The sequence below is a fragment of the Crocodylus porosus genome, unplaced genomic scaffold (assembly GCF_001723895.1).
Source record: "Crocodylus porosus isolate Cpor-Errol unplaced genomic scaffold, CroPor_comp1, whole genome shotgun sequence".
Taxonomy (NCBI): Eukaryota; Metazoa; Chordata; order Crocodylia; family Crocodylidae; genus Crocodylus; species Crocodylus porosus.
This window is the reverse complement of record NW_017728886.1, coordinates 15,896,436-15,914,677: the sequence shown is the minus strand read 5'-3', so window position 1 is coordinate 15,914,677 and position 18,242 is coordinate 15,896,436. Positions and strand designations below refer to the sequence as shown.

General features: G+C 37.6%; 1 protein-coding gene across 1 annotated transcript in view; it reads left to right on the top strand.

Moving 5' to 3' along the window:
* PTPRN2 (protein tyrosine phosphatase, receptor type N2) overlaps positions 1-18,242 on the top strand; it is an 870,593-nt gene that overhangs the window by 817,201 nt on the left and 35,150 nt on the right. Inside the window, exons 18-19 of the mRNA XM_019528486.1 lie at positions 12,867-12,986; positions 14,146-14,312. Of these exons, the coding sequence (XP_019384031.1) occupies positions 12,867-12,986; positions 14,146-14,312 (287 nt within the window). The remainder of the gene's footprint in view (positions 1-12,866; positions 12,987-14,145; positions 14,313-18,242) is intronic.

Here is an 18,242-nt window from a genome sequence, read left to right as displayed (position 1 = left end):
TTGGTGTGTTTTTTTTTTTTTTTTTTTTTTTTTTTCCTTAGGAGTAACAGCACTGAAGCAATTTGCAATCTGCAGTTTCTGACAGTCACAGCCCTTTAAGGACATCCAACTTGACATATCTTAATCAAGAGTTTCTCGTATAAAAATATTAGACCTTTTTTTTCTTAAATTGAACATTCAAAATCAGAAGACTCATTTGGCCTTATTAAAGGAGAAGGGTCTTTACAGAACTTTGACGTGTTTTTACAAAGAAAAATGATGGTCCAATCCCAAAAAGATTAGGCATACCTACACTACATTTATTGGTAATGATGTCAGGTAAGGCACAGTGGCACGGATAGCAGCATGTTGCTGTCGAACAGAATACAAGCGGTCAAATGACCCTGGCTCTGTACTCCGGGTGCTTGTTTGTTCTGAAGCCCGTGCCATCGCATCTTCACCTCTGCTCAGTGTTACCAGCATTAGCTACATCAATGTTAGCACAAGTAGGCACACCTATATGTGCTTAACTCGCACCTTCGTTTTGTCATGTAGGCATAACCTTTTTCAGATATCAGTAGCGACTAAAAACCATGTTCAGACCTAAGTGCTGTGTCCATGGTCTGGTGCACCAATACAAACTCCAAAACCCACCTCTGAGCCTGCGATGGAGAGAATTTTTGGAAAAGTGAGTCACCGGCCATTCTGTACACGTCCTCTCTCCCTCCCTGCCCAGCACTTGTTCTCATTCTTTTTTTCCCAACCACTGTTCTCTTTCATCAAGTCCATAGACCCAGCTCTGTTGCCATGTATTATTTTTTTTTTTTTAGGAGTTACTAGGGGCTTGCACTAATTAATTAAAACAAAAGATCCCTAGAGTCATTAAGGTAGGGGGATTCTGTCAGACTGCAAAGAAGGACTTCCCTAATTTCCCTGTGTTTTTTGAGTGATGAGATCCTTAGACCTGGTGGCTCTGAGCTCTATTTAATACCCTTAGTGGAATGGCCACCCAAGGAGATACAACTTTCATGTGCTTCTCTAGGGTAGAGGAGACATATTCCCCATATCGGGCTGTTTGTTTTGTGGAATGATAGGAATGTTTGTGCGCCCTCTATCATTGTTTTGAGCTAAATAACCATTGTGTGGCAATTGTTTGGCGGGGGATAATGTTAGGTTTGCTGAATAGGGCCAAAATCTTTTTTTATATCATCTCTTTGAAGAGGCTCCTAAAAGTAATTTTGGCCAGAGTGAACTTTCCATGATTCCACAAAGCAAATGCATTAAAATCCTGACTTTTAAAAATGTGTGTATGTAGTTATCAAGTATTTATATATGTAGGTAGTCCATTGGACTTCTAACTAGCCCTTTGCAAATGCAAAATTCTCAATTTTTCATATTCACTTGCAAAAATCAGAAGTGAAATGATGCGCGCACATATGCATTTGTTAAATTAGATGCTTAAGGAATGGAGTTTGTGTATGAAATATTGGCCTTAATACAAGCAGGACAAGTTGGAGTCAATCACAATAAGATATAGTGGGGGCTAAATTCAAATACTCAGCCTCTTCAATTAGAGCAGTTAGCCAATTTGGGGAGCCCTGTTCCACTTAGGAGGAGAAATCAATGAAGCAGTGAGATACAAAGTCCTGTTTTCCCGAACACAAGAGGAATCAAAAAAGAGGAGATGGGCTTCAGTTTTCTTTCTTTTCTCGTTGCTCACGGTTCCAGGCCTCTTCCAGGTAACTCTTTACCCCAAAAAATCTTACTCTCTCAACCTTTTTTCCCTTCAGGTTTAAGGTAAAAGGGCTTTTCTTGCTCAGGCTTCTTTTCTTTCTTCTGTGTCCCTCCTGTGTGTTTTTGCTGCTTCTCTAACATACATCTCCTTCAGGTAGCATCCTAGTTCCTGTGTTTGCTACCTCAGCCTGCAGAGCAGGTCTTTGAAGTCTCACGACTCTCTTCCTAACCAAGCTTGGCTGTTTGGGGTCCCAGTTCCTTTTTCTTTTTTTCTTCTTTTTTTTGCCATCTGGTCCCATAAAGGAGTTTGTGTCCATGCTTGTCTTGAATGAAGGATGTCAGTTAAGACCCCCTTGAAGTTCTCCCTACTCATGCCTTTCTCGCTTCTGTAAGTACCCTAATGGGGTCCAAAATGGTTGCTCAGGCTCATTTCAACAAAAAGAAAAGAAAGTCACCAAAATGACAATTTGACAAGGTCAGCTATTTAGTTTGAGTTTGGTTTGTTCTCCCCATTCAGGCCATTTTCACTTTCCCCACTCAAACTGGTTTCACTGAGAGCAAGACAAGTTAAAAGAAATAGGCCAAAGGTTGCTTAGAGTGCATTTAGAAGTTGTAGGGCAAAATGGATTTAAATAGGGGATAAAATAGTCATATGAATATTAATTAAAGTAGAACCTATTAGGAATATTTTTTTTTTAAATTGGCCTTGTTTAGCAAGTTTTTTATACTAAACCAGGCAATCGAGTAGAGCACCTCAAAATCTTTGCTCTTCAGCCTTAAGCTATCATTCTTACAGATGCCCTTTTAAAGCAAGGTGCCCTTTTAAAACTTAATTTGAAACCTATGTGAGAAGTCTTTTCCCCTTGCAGGTTGGCCGTCTGTTAGAGGCTTTTTAAGACTTTTTAAGGATTGAAAGAAATTAATTTTAAATCCTTTCAAATGTTAACAAGATGTGCTTTCACCTAAAGACATAGCAATTTTATAAATGTTAATCATTTGCTTGATAGGCTTTATCTGTACTGTTTAGTCATTAACAGCTCATCTGTATTACTTCATTATTAAATTTGCTGTTACTATTGATCTACATTTACGTTTGTGAGTATTTAATTTTGGTGGAACTGGCTCCTTGAGCCTTTGTTGGTTCCAGGAAAGACTGGGGGTCAGTACTTGACTGACCTGCTTTGCCTTCCCACATCAGGTATGTTGTACCCATGCTTCATAATCTGTCTTTGCACTTGTCTATGCTGCTCAAATAGAGAGTTCATCTCTCAGCCCCTTCTGGGAAACCTCCAAATGCTGCTTTAATTCCTTTTTGTAAAGCCTACAGTTGCTTTAGGTTGTTTGTAAAATTTCCTCTCATTTTGTTTTCATTCCTTTTGGCCATTTTGGATTTCTCAGACCCCCTCCGTTATTAGTGCCGTTTTGGTTCAATGTTAATTCCATCTCGCAATTTTTTTTCCTCCTTGGAAAAGGGGTCCAACTCGTCAGACCGCGAGTCATGTTTCTTTTTGCTTCTTAAGTGGCCAAGCAAGTTTTTAGGCCTGCAGATTTTTTTTCAATTACAGGGAGAAATCGATAATGAAGCCCATGTATTTCTTTAATGCAATCATGTTTTATTTACAGTGAATATACAAAATCCTATTTCCCAGGAAATAGTAGAGCCAAATCAATAGGAGGTAATTTTTTTCCTTGCCATTTTGAGCCTATTTCAGCCAACTTTTTATCCAAAAACTCTCTTTTTTCCCCTCTCCTCCCCCTCCCACCCTTCCCCCAGTGTCACATTAGCAGGACTGCTGTGGTTGTGGTGTCTTTACTTCTCCTCTGTGTCTTTTGTGTTCCAGCTGCTTCTTTCTCACACCTCCAGTGTTTGCTTTATTAGTCTCCAAAGAAACGATTTGTCCCACATGGTTCATCATGGACCTATGCGTTTTGCATAGCGACAACCCATTGTTTCTACTTTCTGATTCCATAAAGAAGTTTATTTCTGATATTCATCTTGAATGAAGTATGACAGCTAGGTCCATCAGCTTCTGTGAGATTTCACCAGACTTTACTACTTAACAATATTCAAATCTAACTCGACTGGAACGCAATTCAGAAGAACAAAGTAGGAGAACACTTCAGATCTACAGTCAGTTGGTGCAGCTGGAGTTTCATGTTGGGAGTAATTTTGAAAGCAAAAAATGTTATTTTGTGGTTGAACAGGATGTATAATTTCATGAACTGAAGGGAGGTTATTTGACTTATGTAGGCTTCACTTAACTTGTGAAGTATCTTCAGGAGACTTCTGATCGTATTACATAAAAAGTGCTAGTAGGTACTAGGATATTTAGAGCTTATTCTTGCATAGAGAGAAATAATATTTTAATTGTATCTGCCTTATAAATGTATGCCAGTTCCAAATAGAAGTTAATTTTCTGTAGGAGGCTTATGTCCCCCTCCTTTTAAGACGCTCAGTTCCTCTTGATGATCTTGTTGAAAACTTAAATTCCCAATACTTTGTCCTGTTTTTGACATTCCATTCACTTGCGTCTTTGTCTCCTCCACCAACTTTTGGCTGAACCAGCCCGACACCACTTCCCTTATTTTTTCCATGAAAGGTTTGGATAGGGAGGATGTTCCTGTTCCTGGGGTTGAGTGTGCTGCATCTCAGTTCTCCTGAGAGAGAAGACTGCAAATTATATGCATAATTATTAAGCATGTGTATTGTAACTATTCATATATTTATTATAATGTGCATTATATAATAACATAAAATACTATTTTATACATACTTCACATATGTGAAGGCAGGGTGTGCTGGAGATCAGGCACCCCTGGTAGCCCCCAAGGGTGTGGTGTAGACATATGTAAGAAAAAACGTGGCAAAGCAGGAAACAGCCTTTCTCTCCCCCAAGATCATATTTCCATTCAAACGTAGAGGTTAATTGAATTGGGGCCTGGTATATATGGTGCAGTACCAACATGGAAATGACAATTTTCACTTGACATAATTTACAGTCTAAAAAAAGACTAGACATAATAGGCTGGTGAGACGAGCAAGTTGTGGTGGAAAGCAGGAACAGCTCTTTGGGGTCACTGGAATGCCAAAGCAGGTAGATTCTGATTGATTTTCTTATGCCAGGAGCTAATTGAATATGATCAGAATTAGTTAAAATATTAAATATTGCTTTCCTCCAAATCTGCAAAAACTACCTTAGGACTTGGATTATTGAATTGGGAAGCTGGTGAAATCCAATAACTTCAGAATATACTGCTTTAGTTTATATGCATTTTGTGCTTTGTTGTGGAAGCACTTACTCTTCAATCTTTGACTTGGTTTTGGAATTTAGAAAAGGAAACAATAATATTGTTAGCTAATGGCTTCCTCTGTAGCATGAGTTGGCAGTCTCCACATGTAGTTTCCAGTGGGCACGTATAACTGTACACTTGAGTAAACCCGGTGACAGTGGCACATGGTACAGTGTCAGTATCTGTGCTACCAGCAATACAGCTGCTGCTACATCATTTTCCCACATACCATATGGCCCCAAATAAGACATGCACCTTTTTTGTGGAAAGCAGAATGTAGAAAAGGGGATTTTTTTAAGAATTGTGGCAGACTGTGGCACATAGAGTACGCCTTCTGGAAACAGTGGGTGCACTTAACCATTTGCTTTACTAAAGAGTTGACTAATTAGCTCTACAGTAAAGTGTCACCATCTACACGTGCACCAGCATTAGGATGCAGTGAATTAATTAACTGCCTTAAGATACTACTGTTGGGGATGGCACTATGTTACAGCAGGGTAATTGCACTGAAACACACATGTAGACATGAATTGGGAGCGTAAATTGTACCCAGCGAGCCCAACCAGCCAGCGGCCTACTTCACTCTGGCTCAAATTGCTTCTATCCTTGGCACACATGTAGATACCGCACCTGGGAGCAGTCTACTCCGGCTCAAACTGCTCCAGAGGTAATTGCTGTGCATTAATTGCACATGTATATGCACTCAGGGGGCACGTCTTGACGAGCACACACATGTGGTTTATGGTGCCTCAAACCCATTTGAGGCACTGCAGATCACACACAGTGCATTTGCACCCATTCGCTGTGCTGCAGATTTGCAGTGCAGTACCAGAATTTGACACCTAGAGATTCCAGTTAAAAAAACACTGCAAGAAGCAGTGTGGCACATGCAACAGCAGTGTGTGCTGCTAGAAACAGAGCCTGGGCAGCCAGAGCAATGCTCTGGCTTCCAGCCAGGCTCCGGGTGGCCAGACCACTACTGCTGCTGCCCTGGGAAGCCCCCAGGACCCCAGCCTCCCCTAGCCCACCCTGGACAATTTGCCCCAGTGTATCCAGAAACTGTGGCATCCCAGGAAACCCTTAGGGGGAAGCCATAGAAACTTTCTGGTGTAGCAGGACAGCAACAAGACTGGGCCCCAGACCCTTTTAAAGGCAACAGCAGTAGCTTATAAGTAGTAGTTATTTCTTTACAGTAAAGTAATTCTTTGTATGAGTTCCTGTAGTGTTGTTTCCAAAAGCATCATCAAGATATACAAAGACTGCATGCAGCACTTATTTGCTCTGAGCCAACTTAGTGCTGCTTCAGGCACAAGCTACTGTGCTCAGCCAAAAGCAGCTGCCAGAGAATTAACGCAGGATTCTGCCTCTTGTGCTTGCAAGGGCCGTCTTGGCAGCAATTAGAACACAGTGTCTCCATGCTTCTATTCCGGTGAAGAAAAATCAGCTTCCCTGCTGAAGACATGCTTTCCAATTTTGGAGGGCTGATTTTGGGGGCAAAGGTGCATGTCGTGTGTGAGTAATGTGTTTTATTTGCACCCCCCCACACACACCTTTGCTTTGTTATGTTACTGTGGTTGTTACCAAAGCTACCATATCAAGTAGCATGCTCACATGATCTCTCAGGCCAGGTACTAAGTGCATGTTCCAGATGCATTGACAGGGTTGTGGGGGGCACCTGCAGTGTCCCGGTCCTAGCTGTGGATAAATATGACTTCAGTCCCTAGTTCGCTCAATCCAGCACAAAATGCAAACTCTAAAAACAAAATTTAAAAATAAATGATTATTTGCTTTTTTTTCCCCCACATGTGCACTATGAAGAAAGACATACAGAATACATTGCTTTCAAGTTGTCCTGATTCATGAGTTTATTTTCCTTGCATGGAACTGAGCCTGCTGTGTCCCGAATCAGTTCACACCTTTAAAAATAAGAGCAGCTAAAAAGAGTCATGATGATCTGATGTGTAAAATATGCATATTTAATTTGATAAATGAAAGATGGCAAGGGAGAGATGGGTACATAACTCTATTCCCTAGAGCCCAAATAGCATGTCAACCTATGTGAAATAAATACATCATAAGTAATTGCATAGCCATTCAGTAAAGCAGTCCATGCTTACCCTAGTAATCTTAAATTGCAGCTCAGATTGAAAGGGGGCATAGTAGTGGGACTCTTCCCATTTCTACCCATTGGCCAAACTCTCCTGTATCGACACCAGGATGAGCTGCTCCATAGTATATTGTGCTCATTTTCATAATACAATTGCCCCTCTTTTGTGTGTGTGCATTTATAAGTAGCAAAATAGTTGAGTGTTGATGTTTAAATTACCATGATTAAGTTTCAGTTAACACCCTACTGAGATGAGTGGGAACAGTTTGTCTCCTTTAGCCTGTCTGCAGCATGTGTAGGCATACCTGCTTAAGTTAACTTTAACCTTATTAACTTGCATATCAGTAGCACTGAAAAGGCAACAGCATTGGCTAGCCAAGTGAGTAAGTACTTGGTGTACTGGGTGGAGTAGTCTAGTCTACACTGAAGCCCAGTCTACACTGACTCCAACTTCACTGCTGTTGTTTCCTGAGCTAGTTAGTTTTAACTAGGTCAAGTGTGCATGTGTATGCTTTAATCTTGCCCTCAAATACAATGTGGACTTACTGTTATTGGCTTTCATTTGTCAAAGTACTGATTTTCTGGGCTAACTAGCTAAGCCATGACTTGACCTATTTTGAACTGGTGTATCATGCTTTGACACAGAATTAGGTTTCTTAGTGATCATATGTTTTAATGGAGAATAACTATTTGTATGGATGTTTCTTTAGTTAAAAACCAGCAACCTAAAGATTCAAACAAGATTTGTCTTAAATGCTTGTTATTTCAATAAAAAGACAAAATATATTTACATTTAAAATTTTACTATTTCATCAAAAAAAATTATCTGGGGGAGGAGGGGAGAGGGAAATAACTTCCTGATTGGCTCTTTCAGGTAGGCAGGCTACTTTCCAAATGAAAAACTTAAAAATAAATCACTTTTTGGGGAAGTAATTAACTTCATGAATTGTGACAGATAAACCATGATTCTGTAAGGATTTTAGTGTGTCATTTTTAAGAACCTTTCTTTATTGATAATGAGGCTTTCCTTGTCTAAATTGTATGTACCATTATTGTATACATTTTTCTAGAACTTTGTACAGTAATACTAAGCTGTATTACCTTTCTTTAAGTTATCTTTTGTGCAGCTATTTTGGTGTCTGTCTTAAAATATCCAAGATGTGACTGCTAAAAATTCCATTAACATATTAATGATTACTGAATGATCCGCTCATTATTTTTAATGAACACACTCTGAATTTAACCTATGACCATATGTGTTTTCTACACTTAAATCCATGCATTCTTAAAATATGTCCACCTATTCCTTACTGAAGAAGTAGGATGTTTCTAGTTGGAATACAGGCATGTTCATTTTCCTAGTCATTAACATAAAGAAGAGAATTAGTGGTCTTCCCAATTATCATTTTGAAAAACAACTTTTTAAAAAAATCCCTCTTCCCTCGTAAGAACACTTGAAAATCTAAATACTTAATTAAGTATTTATTTAAAAGTTAGTAAACAAGGCGCTTCTGCGTACTAGCATCACTTAAAAGATGCTCACTGGCGCTACTGTGCATTTATTTATTGCTTGCTAATACAAGTAATAAATGCGCAGTAGCGAGCGACTGTGTAGTAGTGTCTTGTGTAAACATGCCCAAGGAGAACTTTATAAAAATACTCTTTTAAAGGTTTTCAGCTCATGATAATGCTGAGAGCAGTTCTTCTGTTTACAAATTCTTTTTTATACTTTTTCAGAAATCAGTCCTACAATGTTATAAAATTAATTTGCCCAGAGCAAAATTAATCCCTGCAGAGGACCTCAGCAGTCACCACTTATATGGGACAAACATGACACATGGCCCTTATTCATGTTCTTTAAATACGGTGAATTACAGCCACAAGTCATCCCTCTGATGGCAAATATACTATTCGTCTTAGGGTTGTAGGATTCAACCTTTAATTTGCAATGAATGAAAAAGAAATGAGAAATTCATTTTGGTGAGAGAGGTTTTGAGGATAAAGCTTAGAGCAGAAGCTCATTAAAGTGAGTTTTGTTAATCCCATATTCACATAGACTGCACATAGAAGACTCATAGAAGGGTACTCTACTTATTTCTTAGTATATATTGCATAGCAAATACTTTGTTACTTTTACTCAATATACTTGCATTCAAAATTTCATAATATATTGGAAGTATTATAATAAATTATTAACATGGAAATGCATGTGCTAAGTGAACAAAGTATATATTGTTTGGCAATATTATTATTCATAATATTGCAGCATTACAGTCAAAGGCATCATCATACTAAGCCCTGTACAAATACAAAAACAGCCCCACTCCAAAAGTGCTTGCAACCTCTTCATTCTCTTATCATATATGTTTCTTCATTCTTTTATCACATAATTTGCTTACTTTTCAAAATTCAGAATTTTCAGTTGATCAAATCATTTTGAATCTAATTGAAGCATATCTTCTGTTCCCAAAGTTTCCATGTGAAGGTTGCATTGACAACCTGAAAGAAATGAGGCCACAACTTCTCTGCAGAGTAGGGCTGTGCAAAGCTTTGGTTGCTGATTCGATTCAGTGGAGATTAGGCCCGATTCGGTGGCTGAATCTCCGAATCTGAATCAAATCAGGAGACCCTTTAATCTTTCTGAATCGAATCGGAACCCTCTGAATCGATTCAATGGGAACGTGGGGGGATTCCTAGCGTGCTTGGCCTCAGACACGGAAGTGGACCATTAAGTCTACTTCTGGTCCACTGCCCAACATGCCCTCCTCCCACCCCATCCTGTGGGACACTCCATCCACCCCACCATCTCAGCATTCATGAGCCACACCTGGTACCTCGAGGTATGTAGAAAAAACATTTAACGCTGTGTCTATGGCCGAATCCCTGATTGTCTGAATCAGCATTGAATCTTCAGATTCAGCCAAATCGAATTGGGACAGTGATCCGAGTCAACAAATCGAATCACTGTCCCCTGAATCAGGCTGAATCTGAACCGAATAGCGCCTGCTTCACACACCCCTACTGCGAAGCACAGAGCAAATCTTTTGTTTTTTCTTTAATACAGAGACACAACCCATGGAGACTATGTTGCAGTATGCAGTGCTCTATTTGGATCAGCCTTGTCTGGCCACACTGAACACACTAAAGTATTACATGCATGGCGCTGTAGTTTCAGGAGGTCACATCTCCAGTTTTAAAATATGAGGTCATCCATAGGGCACTGTTAAAGCTCTGTGGACTATATTTGACCCATCCCTCTAGTACTTTATTCAAAAGGAAATCCAGATAACTGCTTCATGGCTCAGTATAATACTATTAAAGAAACAGAGTAAATATTACAGTCTGCAAGTCACAGTCAATGAGTCTTAGTAAATATCTCTTACAAATGGTAAGCACGGGAGATGCGGTCATGACTGCCTTGTAACAATGATGATGATAGCACTAGATTGCATTGCCTGCTTGATTTAGTATATTTGACTTCTCTGTTTTCACACAATGACCTAAAAGAAATATTATACCCCAGAGTAACTTTGAAATTGTTTGTTTAAATTAACTTTCATTTGGATTTATGCTTAATGAAATCTTCAGAGATTCAGACAGCTCCTCTGTAATGAAATGTTATATCTTTGAACCAATGAACAGGGTTGCCAAACTGTAAGGATTCCTCTCTAAACGAGTGGGCTTTTATAATGTTACACTTGGGTGGCACAACCAGAGTGCTAGATGATTAGTTTATGGTCTAGATCATTGTATTTTTATTACACTCATAAAAACTGTGTTTCTCCTCATTTTCGTAATGGCTTCAATGAGCTTCTATACCTTCTAAAGGCACATTAAATTGTTATGTGAGGAAAGTAGCGATTTTAGTGAGGCTAGTTTTAAAGTAAGTTACTTTTTTTTAAAAATTCTTAGCTTAGTCTGATTTAGGACTATAGAAATATGAAAGTATGTGGGACCAATTGAAATTTGTATTATTTTCCGTAAGCACGCATAAACTACCGGTAAAATTGGCAAACTTAAAAGCGATGCAACCACTAATGAGAAATATATATATATAGAGAGAGAGAGAGAGAGAGACATTATATATGTATATGTATAGTTATATAAAATAAATTATAAATTATAAACTATTAAGTTAACCTTTATTTATTATTGTGTAGTGCTGAGTATTGGTGGAGAAGAGTCTGATACCCTTCAAAGATCCTGTTCAGAGAAGGCCATTCTTTTTTGCAGGAAGGGAGGAGGAGGAGCAGGAGAGAGAAAATATTTTTTCTCTTTAAAAAAATTGACATCAATTTCTTTCTCCCCGTTTCCTCTCCACTATCACAAATAGCTCCAAACTATAGAAACCTTAAATATATTTCAACTAAGTACCATTAAGCTGTGGCTTGAAAACTGTTTTAAGAATTTTAGTTGTTAAATTGTATAAGGAAAAAAACCTTATGCAAAAAAAGAAATATTTTTGCACTTATAAAAGGTACCTTTAAAAAAGGAGACTTTATACTATTAAGTATAAATGGAAAAGCTTTTATATTCACTGTATGGTATGCCATTAAAAAATCTTTTAATTGAATGTATCATCATTGCGCAGTTTAGACAAAGGCCTTTTTTGTTTACAAAATTTACATTTCAATACAGTTGCTTATAAATATTTCTGTGAAATAAATGTAACCCTTCACAAAAAGAGCAGTTTTCTTTTCACTCAGTAATTTTATATGCTAATAAAAACACAATGAAAGTTGTATGCAAATATAACATCAATGTACAGCACAATAATAATGGTTTTTAGTGACTATGCTGCTTGTTATTAATTCACAGGAGTGTTTTTGTTCAGCCATGAGCTGTGTTTGGAACACAGATATGCCAGACCATCTTTGCTCATTTTGTTGTTTGTGTGAAAACATCCAGAAACCCTTTAGTTGAGGATGTCTTAGAGTCTTATATTCTACAATGTAGCTATTCTAAATTATTAAGTAGTCACGCTGTTAGCTAAGATTCACTGTTCTCTTCTGTTCCCTCTCTACGTATGTTTTGGGAGTGGATAGCCTGGAGTATGGATTGCACTGTTTCATTTTATATCCTGCATAAAACTTAAATTAAAAATGTACATGTCTGCAAAAGTCTTTTTTTAGGCACTATGGTTTTGAAAAGAACATTTTTCTGTATGAAAGATTTCTTGATTAAAGGTTTTTGTTTTTGCTTTTCCTCTTAAGCTTGGTTGGATGCAACTTTTATGACTGTTTCATTAATATAGTAATTCAGCAGCTTTTGTACGTGACAAACAGCAAGAAGAAACAAATCTGAGCATACAAGCACATTTCATTTTGCATTACCTTAGCAGGTCAATATATTGTTAATTATATGTCTCCATGCTGCTTTAGCATAAAACATCAAATGCTAAACAGTTGTTGTTTTTGAAAGCATAATGCAGTTTTTTGTGGATCTGTAAGTTCTGAAAGAAAAGCAGCTGAGTGCAGTACTAGGAATGGGGAGGTTTGTTTGGGGGGGGATTGTGTGCATGTGTGTTTTTTTAAAGCATTGGAAATTCTTTAATATTTCATGGAAGCATGTAAAATATGCTGCCATATATTCAGGGTTTTGAAAGCAGCTGCAGAGTAAAAGTGTCTAATGAAAATGAAATAAATTTCCTGTGAATGGAATAAATTTTGATTGTGTGTCTGAGTGCAGTAATTATACATGTCACGCAGTAATTAGGCAGTCACAGTGTGGCCACGGTGTCTTTCTTTGTCTGCAGATGGTCTGGGAGAACGGCTGTGTCGTTATTGTCATGCTGACACCCCTTACTGAAAATGGAGTCAAGCAGTGCTACCACTATTGGCCAGATGAAGGGTCAAATCTCTACCACATATATGAGGTACTTAAACAAAATATCTCACTGTAAACTTGACAGTAAGTGTGTGGATTGATTTCATACAAAGCAAAAGATTGTTTAATCAAATTGACCTGTTAAATTGCGCTGAGGTATCCCATACAGTGCCAATGTCCTTTGGTTTGTTTTAAGATCATGGTAAATTATGCATATTTTTTATAAAAAATGTAGATGACATAAAGTCTCGTAAATGATGGACCATACATCTACATCAGTGCAATAAAGAATGGAAGGGTCTTTTTCCTTAAAAGTGACTTCCCTTAATGGTTAAATATGAAAATAATGTCACTTCGTGTTTATAGGAAAATATCATATTGCACCTTAGAATTATGTCTGGGTTTACAGACAAAAGCTTATGTGTAATAGTTGGTAATTATTACCACTTTGTGTGTTAAGCTGCCCTCTTATGTGAAAGAAAAAAAATCCCTACTTTTTCCTTGATAGATCTAGCACAAGTATCCATTATTGTACCTTGTTACCATATACAGTGACTTTTGAGTCTCAGTATTTTTTTTGGTCTTACATTTGATTAGATTAAGCAAATAATACCATAATAGGCAAAATGTAAAGAATAAGTGATAAATGATGGTGAGGAACAATAGTTATTAGAATTCCCTTGTAAAAAGATATATTTTCTAAATATCATTCCAGCTTCATATTATGCTTTGTTTTCTGCTGAACAAAGTAAATTGACTGAAAGTTTTCATGTGAGCTAGATTCATGTTATGTATATATATTTTAAAACTACTCAAATTATATCCTGCCGTTTCCAGAAAAGCAGTGCACTGTGGGTGTCTCTCAGTGAGTCATGATGGGATGCATTTAAAACCTGTTATCAGGCAGCATCTCTTCAACATGCAAAACCCATAACTTTTAAATTGGAGATTTATTTTAAATTTCAACAAAATATATAAGAATGATTAAAAATATTTCAGAAAAGCAAAATGGCTGCAATAACTGCTAAATAACGAATCATGTATCTGGCTGGTGCCAAATTTATTAGTAATAACAAAAGCCTTATGTTGTTCCTTTCATTCGAAAGATAGCGCTTTCGTGAAGTGCCACGATTGCGGCGGAGCTATTTTAAATATCATCTCTCAGCTTGAATCCACAATTGTTATATTCCCCTTTCAATGTGCTGTAGGTAAATCTGGTCTCTGAGCACATCTGGTGTGAGGATTTCCTTGTGAGGAGCTTCTACCTGAAAAACCTCCAAACCAATGAGACACGAACCGTGACGCAGTTCCATTTCCTGAGCTGGAACGACCAGAAAGCGCCTGCTTCCACAAGATCACTTCTAGATTTTCGCAGGTACAATACCTATGTAATGATCTATTGGAGGCAATGAAAATTTGCGGAAGTATTTCTATAAGCAGTAATACTTTTAATTACCTACCCTCCAAAGGTTGCTTTTTTTTTTTTTTTTTACTGGAGAAATATCCTCCAGTTTGTGATGCCATAACTATGTGTCTGTGTATAAATTTGGGCACCTGTTCTTTCATACCCCAGTGATTTTCACTGCTGTCCCACAAGCTCTCTGTGTCCTGGCTCTAAAAACTCACTTGCTTCTCACCCAGGGAATGAATGCATTTATTTCCTCTGTATATTTTTCCTGTGTTATTGGTATTTCTCTGTTTTATAAGCATTTACCTGGGCCTGCAGCTTCAAGTCCTTTTGTGTGCCTCCCCTCTGACCCTCCCTGCCAGAATCTTACAAATAAATCACTGTGCAGTATGTGCATGCTAAAACCCCTTTGAGTTTTAAGTCAGCAAAGACATTCCAGTGCAAAATGCATTCCTGTAAGGACCGAAGGGTCAGGTCCATAAGTTCATTTGGTTGAAGGAGGGTGGAAGAGTGGGGAAACAGGCGCAAATTTTGGCCAAGTAATGCCCTCTCAAGAATTTTAAAGAAGCAGATGCTGCTTTAAAATATAGGAGTTGTTAATAGTATTTTTATACTAATAATACACGGGCAAAAATGTTAACCTCTGCTCTCTTTCTACTAAAGTACCAGGTTTTTCTAATATTTAATGTTTCTCTAAACTTTAATTCGAAAATTAAAGCTATGAACGATAAACGTCACAGTGAAATAATCTCCTTCTGACTGCAAACCATGCTTAATGCATTCTGTGTAGATGTTAACTTGTACCAGATACTTCACAGACATACCGTCAAAGCTAAATGAAAAGAAGCTCAGAAAGTTGGGGAGTTGATTGAGAATCCCGGAAGGTGCTTACGTGTCAATGCATTTTTTTTCTCTTTACTGTAATCCTAATGTGCCAACTGCTGAAATAATGTTAAAGGTTTCAGCAAAATGTATAAACAAAAAAATGTAGGGCCAAATGTTGCCCTCCAATAAATGAAGCTAGTGAAAGTTGTGTTTGTGCACCGGAAGGGAGATACTGATCCCATCTTCAACTGAAGTTGGTGGAAATTTAGCGCACTTGGCTGTTGGGGGAAAAAAATTACTCATAGATTTAAGGGTAAAATGCCATTCTCTATACATCGCACTGCTCCTACATTTTTATTTGGGGTCTTTAAATAATGTTTAGTCTCACTTATTGTGGGTTTTGATTGGGTTAGAGTAGCAGGATTCTGTATGTACAACACAATGGAGAAAGGAGCACTTACCTAAAGGTGGATTTGGATCCATAGTTTGTTTTTTCAGGGATTTTTGCCTTGGATTCAAGTCCAAACTCTTAGTATCACTTTAATGTTGTTTTTATAGTTCAAAGTCTCTTTCTTATGGTACTGTGGAGCTTGGCAGCAGTGAATTCCCAAAGCGGAAGTCCTGAATTGGCTCCAAGCTTTGCATTGTGCAAATTGAAATGCTGAATTTCAACTTTACTTTTTTATTATGAATAGAAATCACTTCTGTCACTCTGTAAAAGTCCATGGTACTGATCAAGTCCAAGGATCTGACTTGGCCTGGAAGTCCTGTTGGTTGCAGTGTGAGCAGGACTGGGCCCAGAAGGCTAGCGCTTCTGAAGTGCCGTGTGCCCTCGATTCCTACTTACCGAAGTAGGAGTTGAGTTCATCTGAAAACTGCAGGATCAAGCCTACAGTGTGGCAGAGGCTGCATCTCAAAAACTGTGCAGTCTTTTACTGAAGGTCTGCAGGGAATAAATAATCACAGTATTTAAATACAAAATTAAAAGTGGAAGGGAAAGTAGTTCAGGTGGCATACTTCCTATTTGAGGTGGATAGGATGAACCTGTTAAAATATGATTGAATTTTGAGAGTTTGTTTATTATGCATATTCTTAGTGTAGTGTAGGGCACTGTAACCAGTAACTATGTCCTTGAGTGTAGGTTTTGTATTATGAACCCATAATATTGAATGCATAGTAAAATTCCATTGAAAAGGAATCTGCGTGCACAATAGATGCTTTTATGAATCTCAGTTTCTTGGCCAAGCTGGTTCTTTTAATGACAAAAAGTCATTAAAAAAGCTATTGCTAAAATAATTCATTTTACAGTGATTTAATTGAATAAATTGTGCTTCGAAAGCTCCCTACTTAAAGTTTCACCTCTGGTAAATTATTGGAATTGATAAATCCTCAAAAACTGTCCGATACATTATATACATACCCCTTGCTTAAGGTGATACGTGCAAGTGCTACTCTCATTCATTTTAATATCAATTTTTTTATGCATTCAATGTATTTATACGTGTGTATATATATATATATGGGCATGTGTGTATATTTATATATTCACATACATATATGAAGTTAAACATATACATAACCAACCCTCTATTTTTTATAATTCATCACCAAGAAAAATTGGATTCCCAAAATTACCTTGCCCAGAGTCGGTGGAAATGTGGACCCTATTTTTTTTTATTGAAGTAAATTTTGCAAGCCTCTTTGAAAACTGAAAGCTTACCTTTCTTTCTTTCTTTCTTTCTTTCTTTCTTTCTTTCTTATGTATCGGACAGTGTTTTAGATGATGTTGCATTTAGCATACGAATCAAAGCTAGGGAGGAGCAGGGGGAAAGCCCCAACTGTGCTTTAAGAACATAGTGCTTTTAGGTCTAAATGACCAAAAGGAGATTATTTTGTATTTTTTAAAATTCCATACAACATACAGTGCTTGAAAGGTGAGACTGCTGCAGAAAACCACTGGTCAGTTTTAAATGCTTCTAGAGTCCTAAATTCATTGTGAACAATAGACCAATCATTACCGCTTTGGACTAGCTTGTTAGTCATGCACTGATGTGTAATTAAATATTTCTTGAGCCCAGAGGGAGCACATTTACACTTTAAAGAGAGACTGCTAAGCTAAAAGATAATTAGCATCACATGTGAGGGCTTTGCTTAAAAAAAATAAATATATATATATATATATTATGCTATCACTTCTTGCTGTGTGCAATGGCATTTACTAACACTGCTCACTTTAAAAATGGACAAATTCTTATTTTGCCAGCTAATTAGCGGTTGCCAGTGTCATTTTTGTGATGTTGCAGCTAGTAATATGAGCCCAGTTGCATAGTCACAAAAGTGATCATTGGAAACTGTGACTCTGCTGCAGGGACAATGTGGGAAACCCCTTTTCTGAGCCTCTAACGACCTCTGACCTTTGCTTGCTGATGGTTTGCATGATGATTTCTTTTTCACTCAATGAGCCAAGGGTTGGTTTGTATTACTAATCATTCTCTCTAAGTTGATTCTTCCTGTATATTGATATTTTTTTTCTTAAACATTCAAGACCTTTGCTTACTGATGAATTTTCCATTTGCTCTATTTAGAAAGAACCTAGAGTGCAATGGGATATTGTTGCATTTCTTAAATCTCTTTTCAGACTAAGCTATGAATCAGCTGGATCGAAAGCTTTATTTTAATATGTTTTCTGAAATGTGTGATGATAAACGTGTTGGAAACTCAGTCAGTAAAAATGACAAACATAAGGTGTCTTTCCCCAACATGTGTCTCTGGCTGTTTGAATTACAAATAGGGTTAGTGTGGTTTTATTTGTTATTGAAAATTTACCAAAACTTCCCTAGCTGGCTAGTCAAAACAAACTCAGTATCATATTAGAAGTGCCATTCAATGAACAATGGAGCCGTACAAGTGCAGAAAGAAATGATAAATACTTCTGTCTGCTTATGAGCTTTTTATGACACTTTAAATGCCAAAACTCCTTTCAAATAGTGTGTATGTGATGGAGGGCAGAGAATGGCCATCAGCATATCGGGGAATGTGCTGATATTGTGTCATACTGTATAACAGACATTT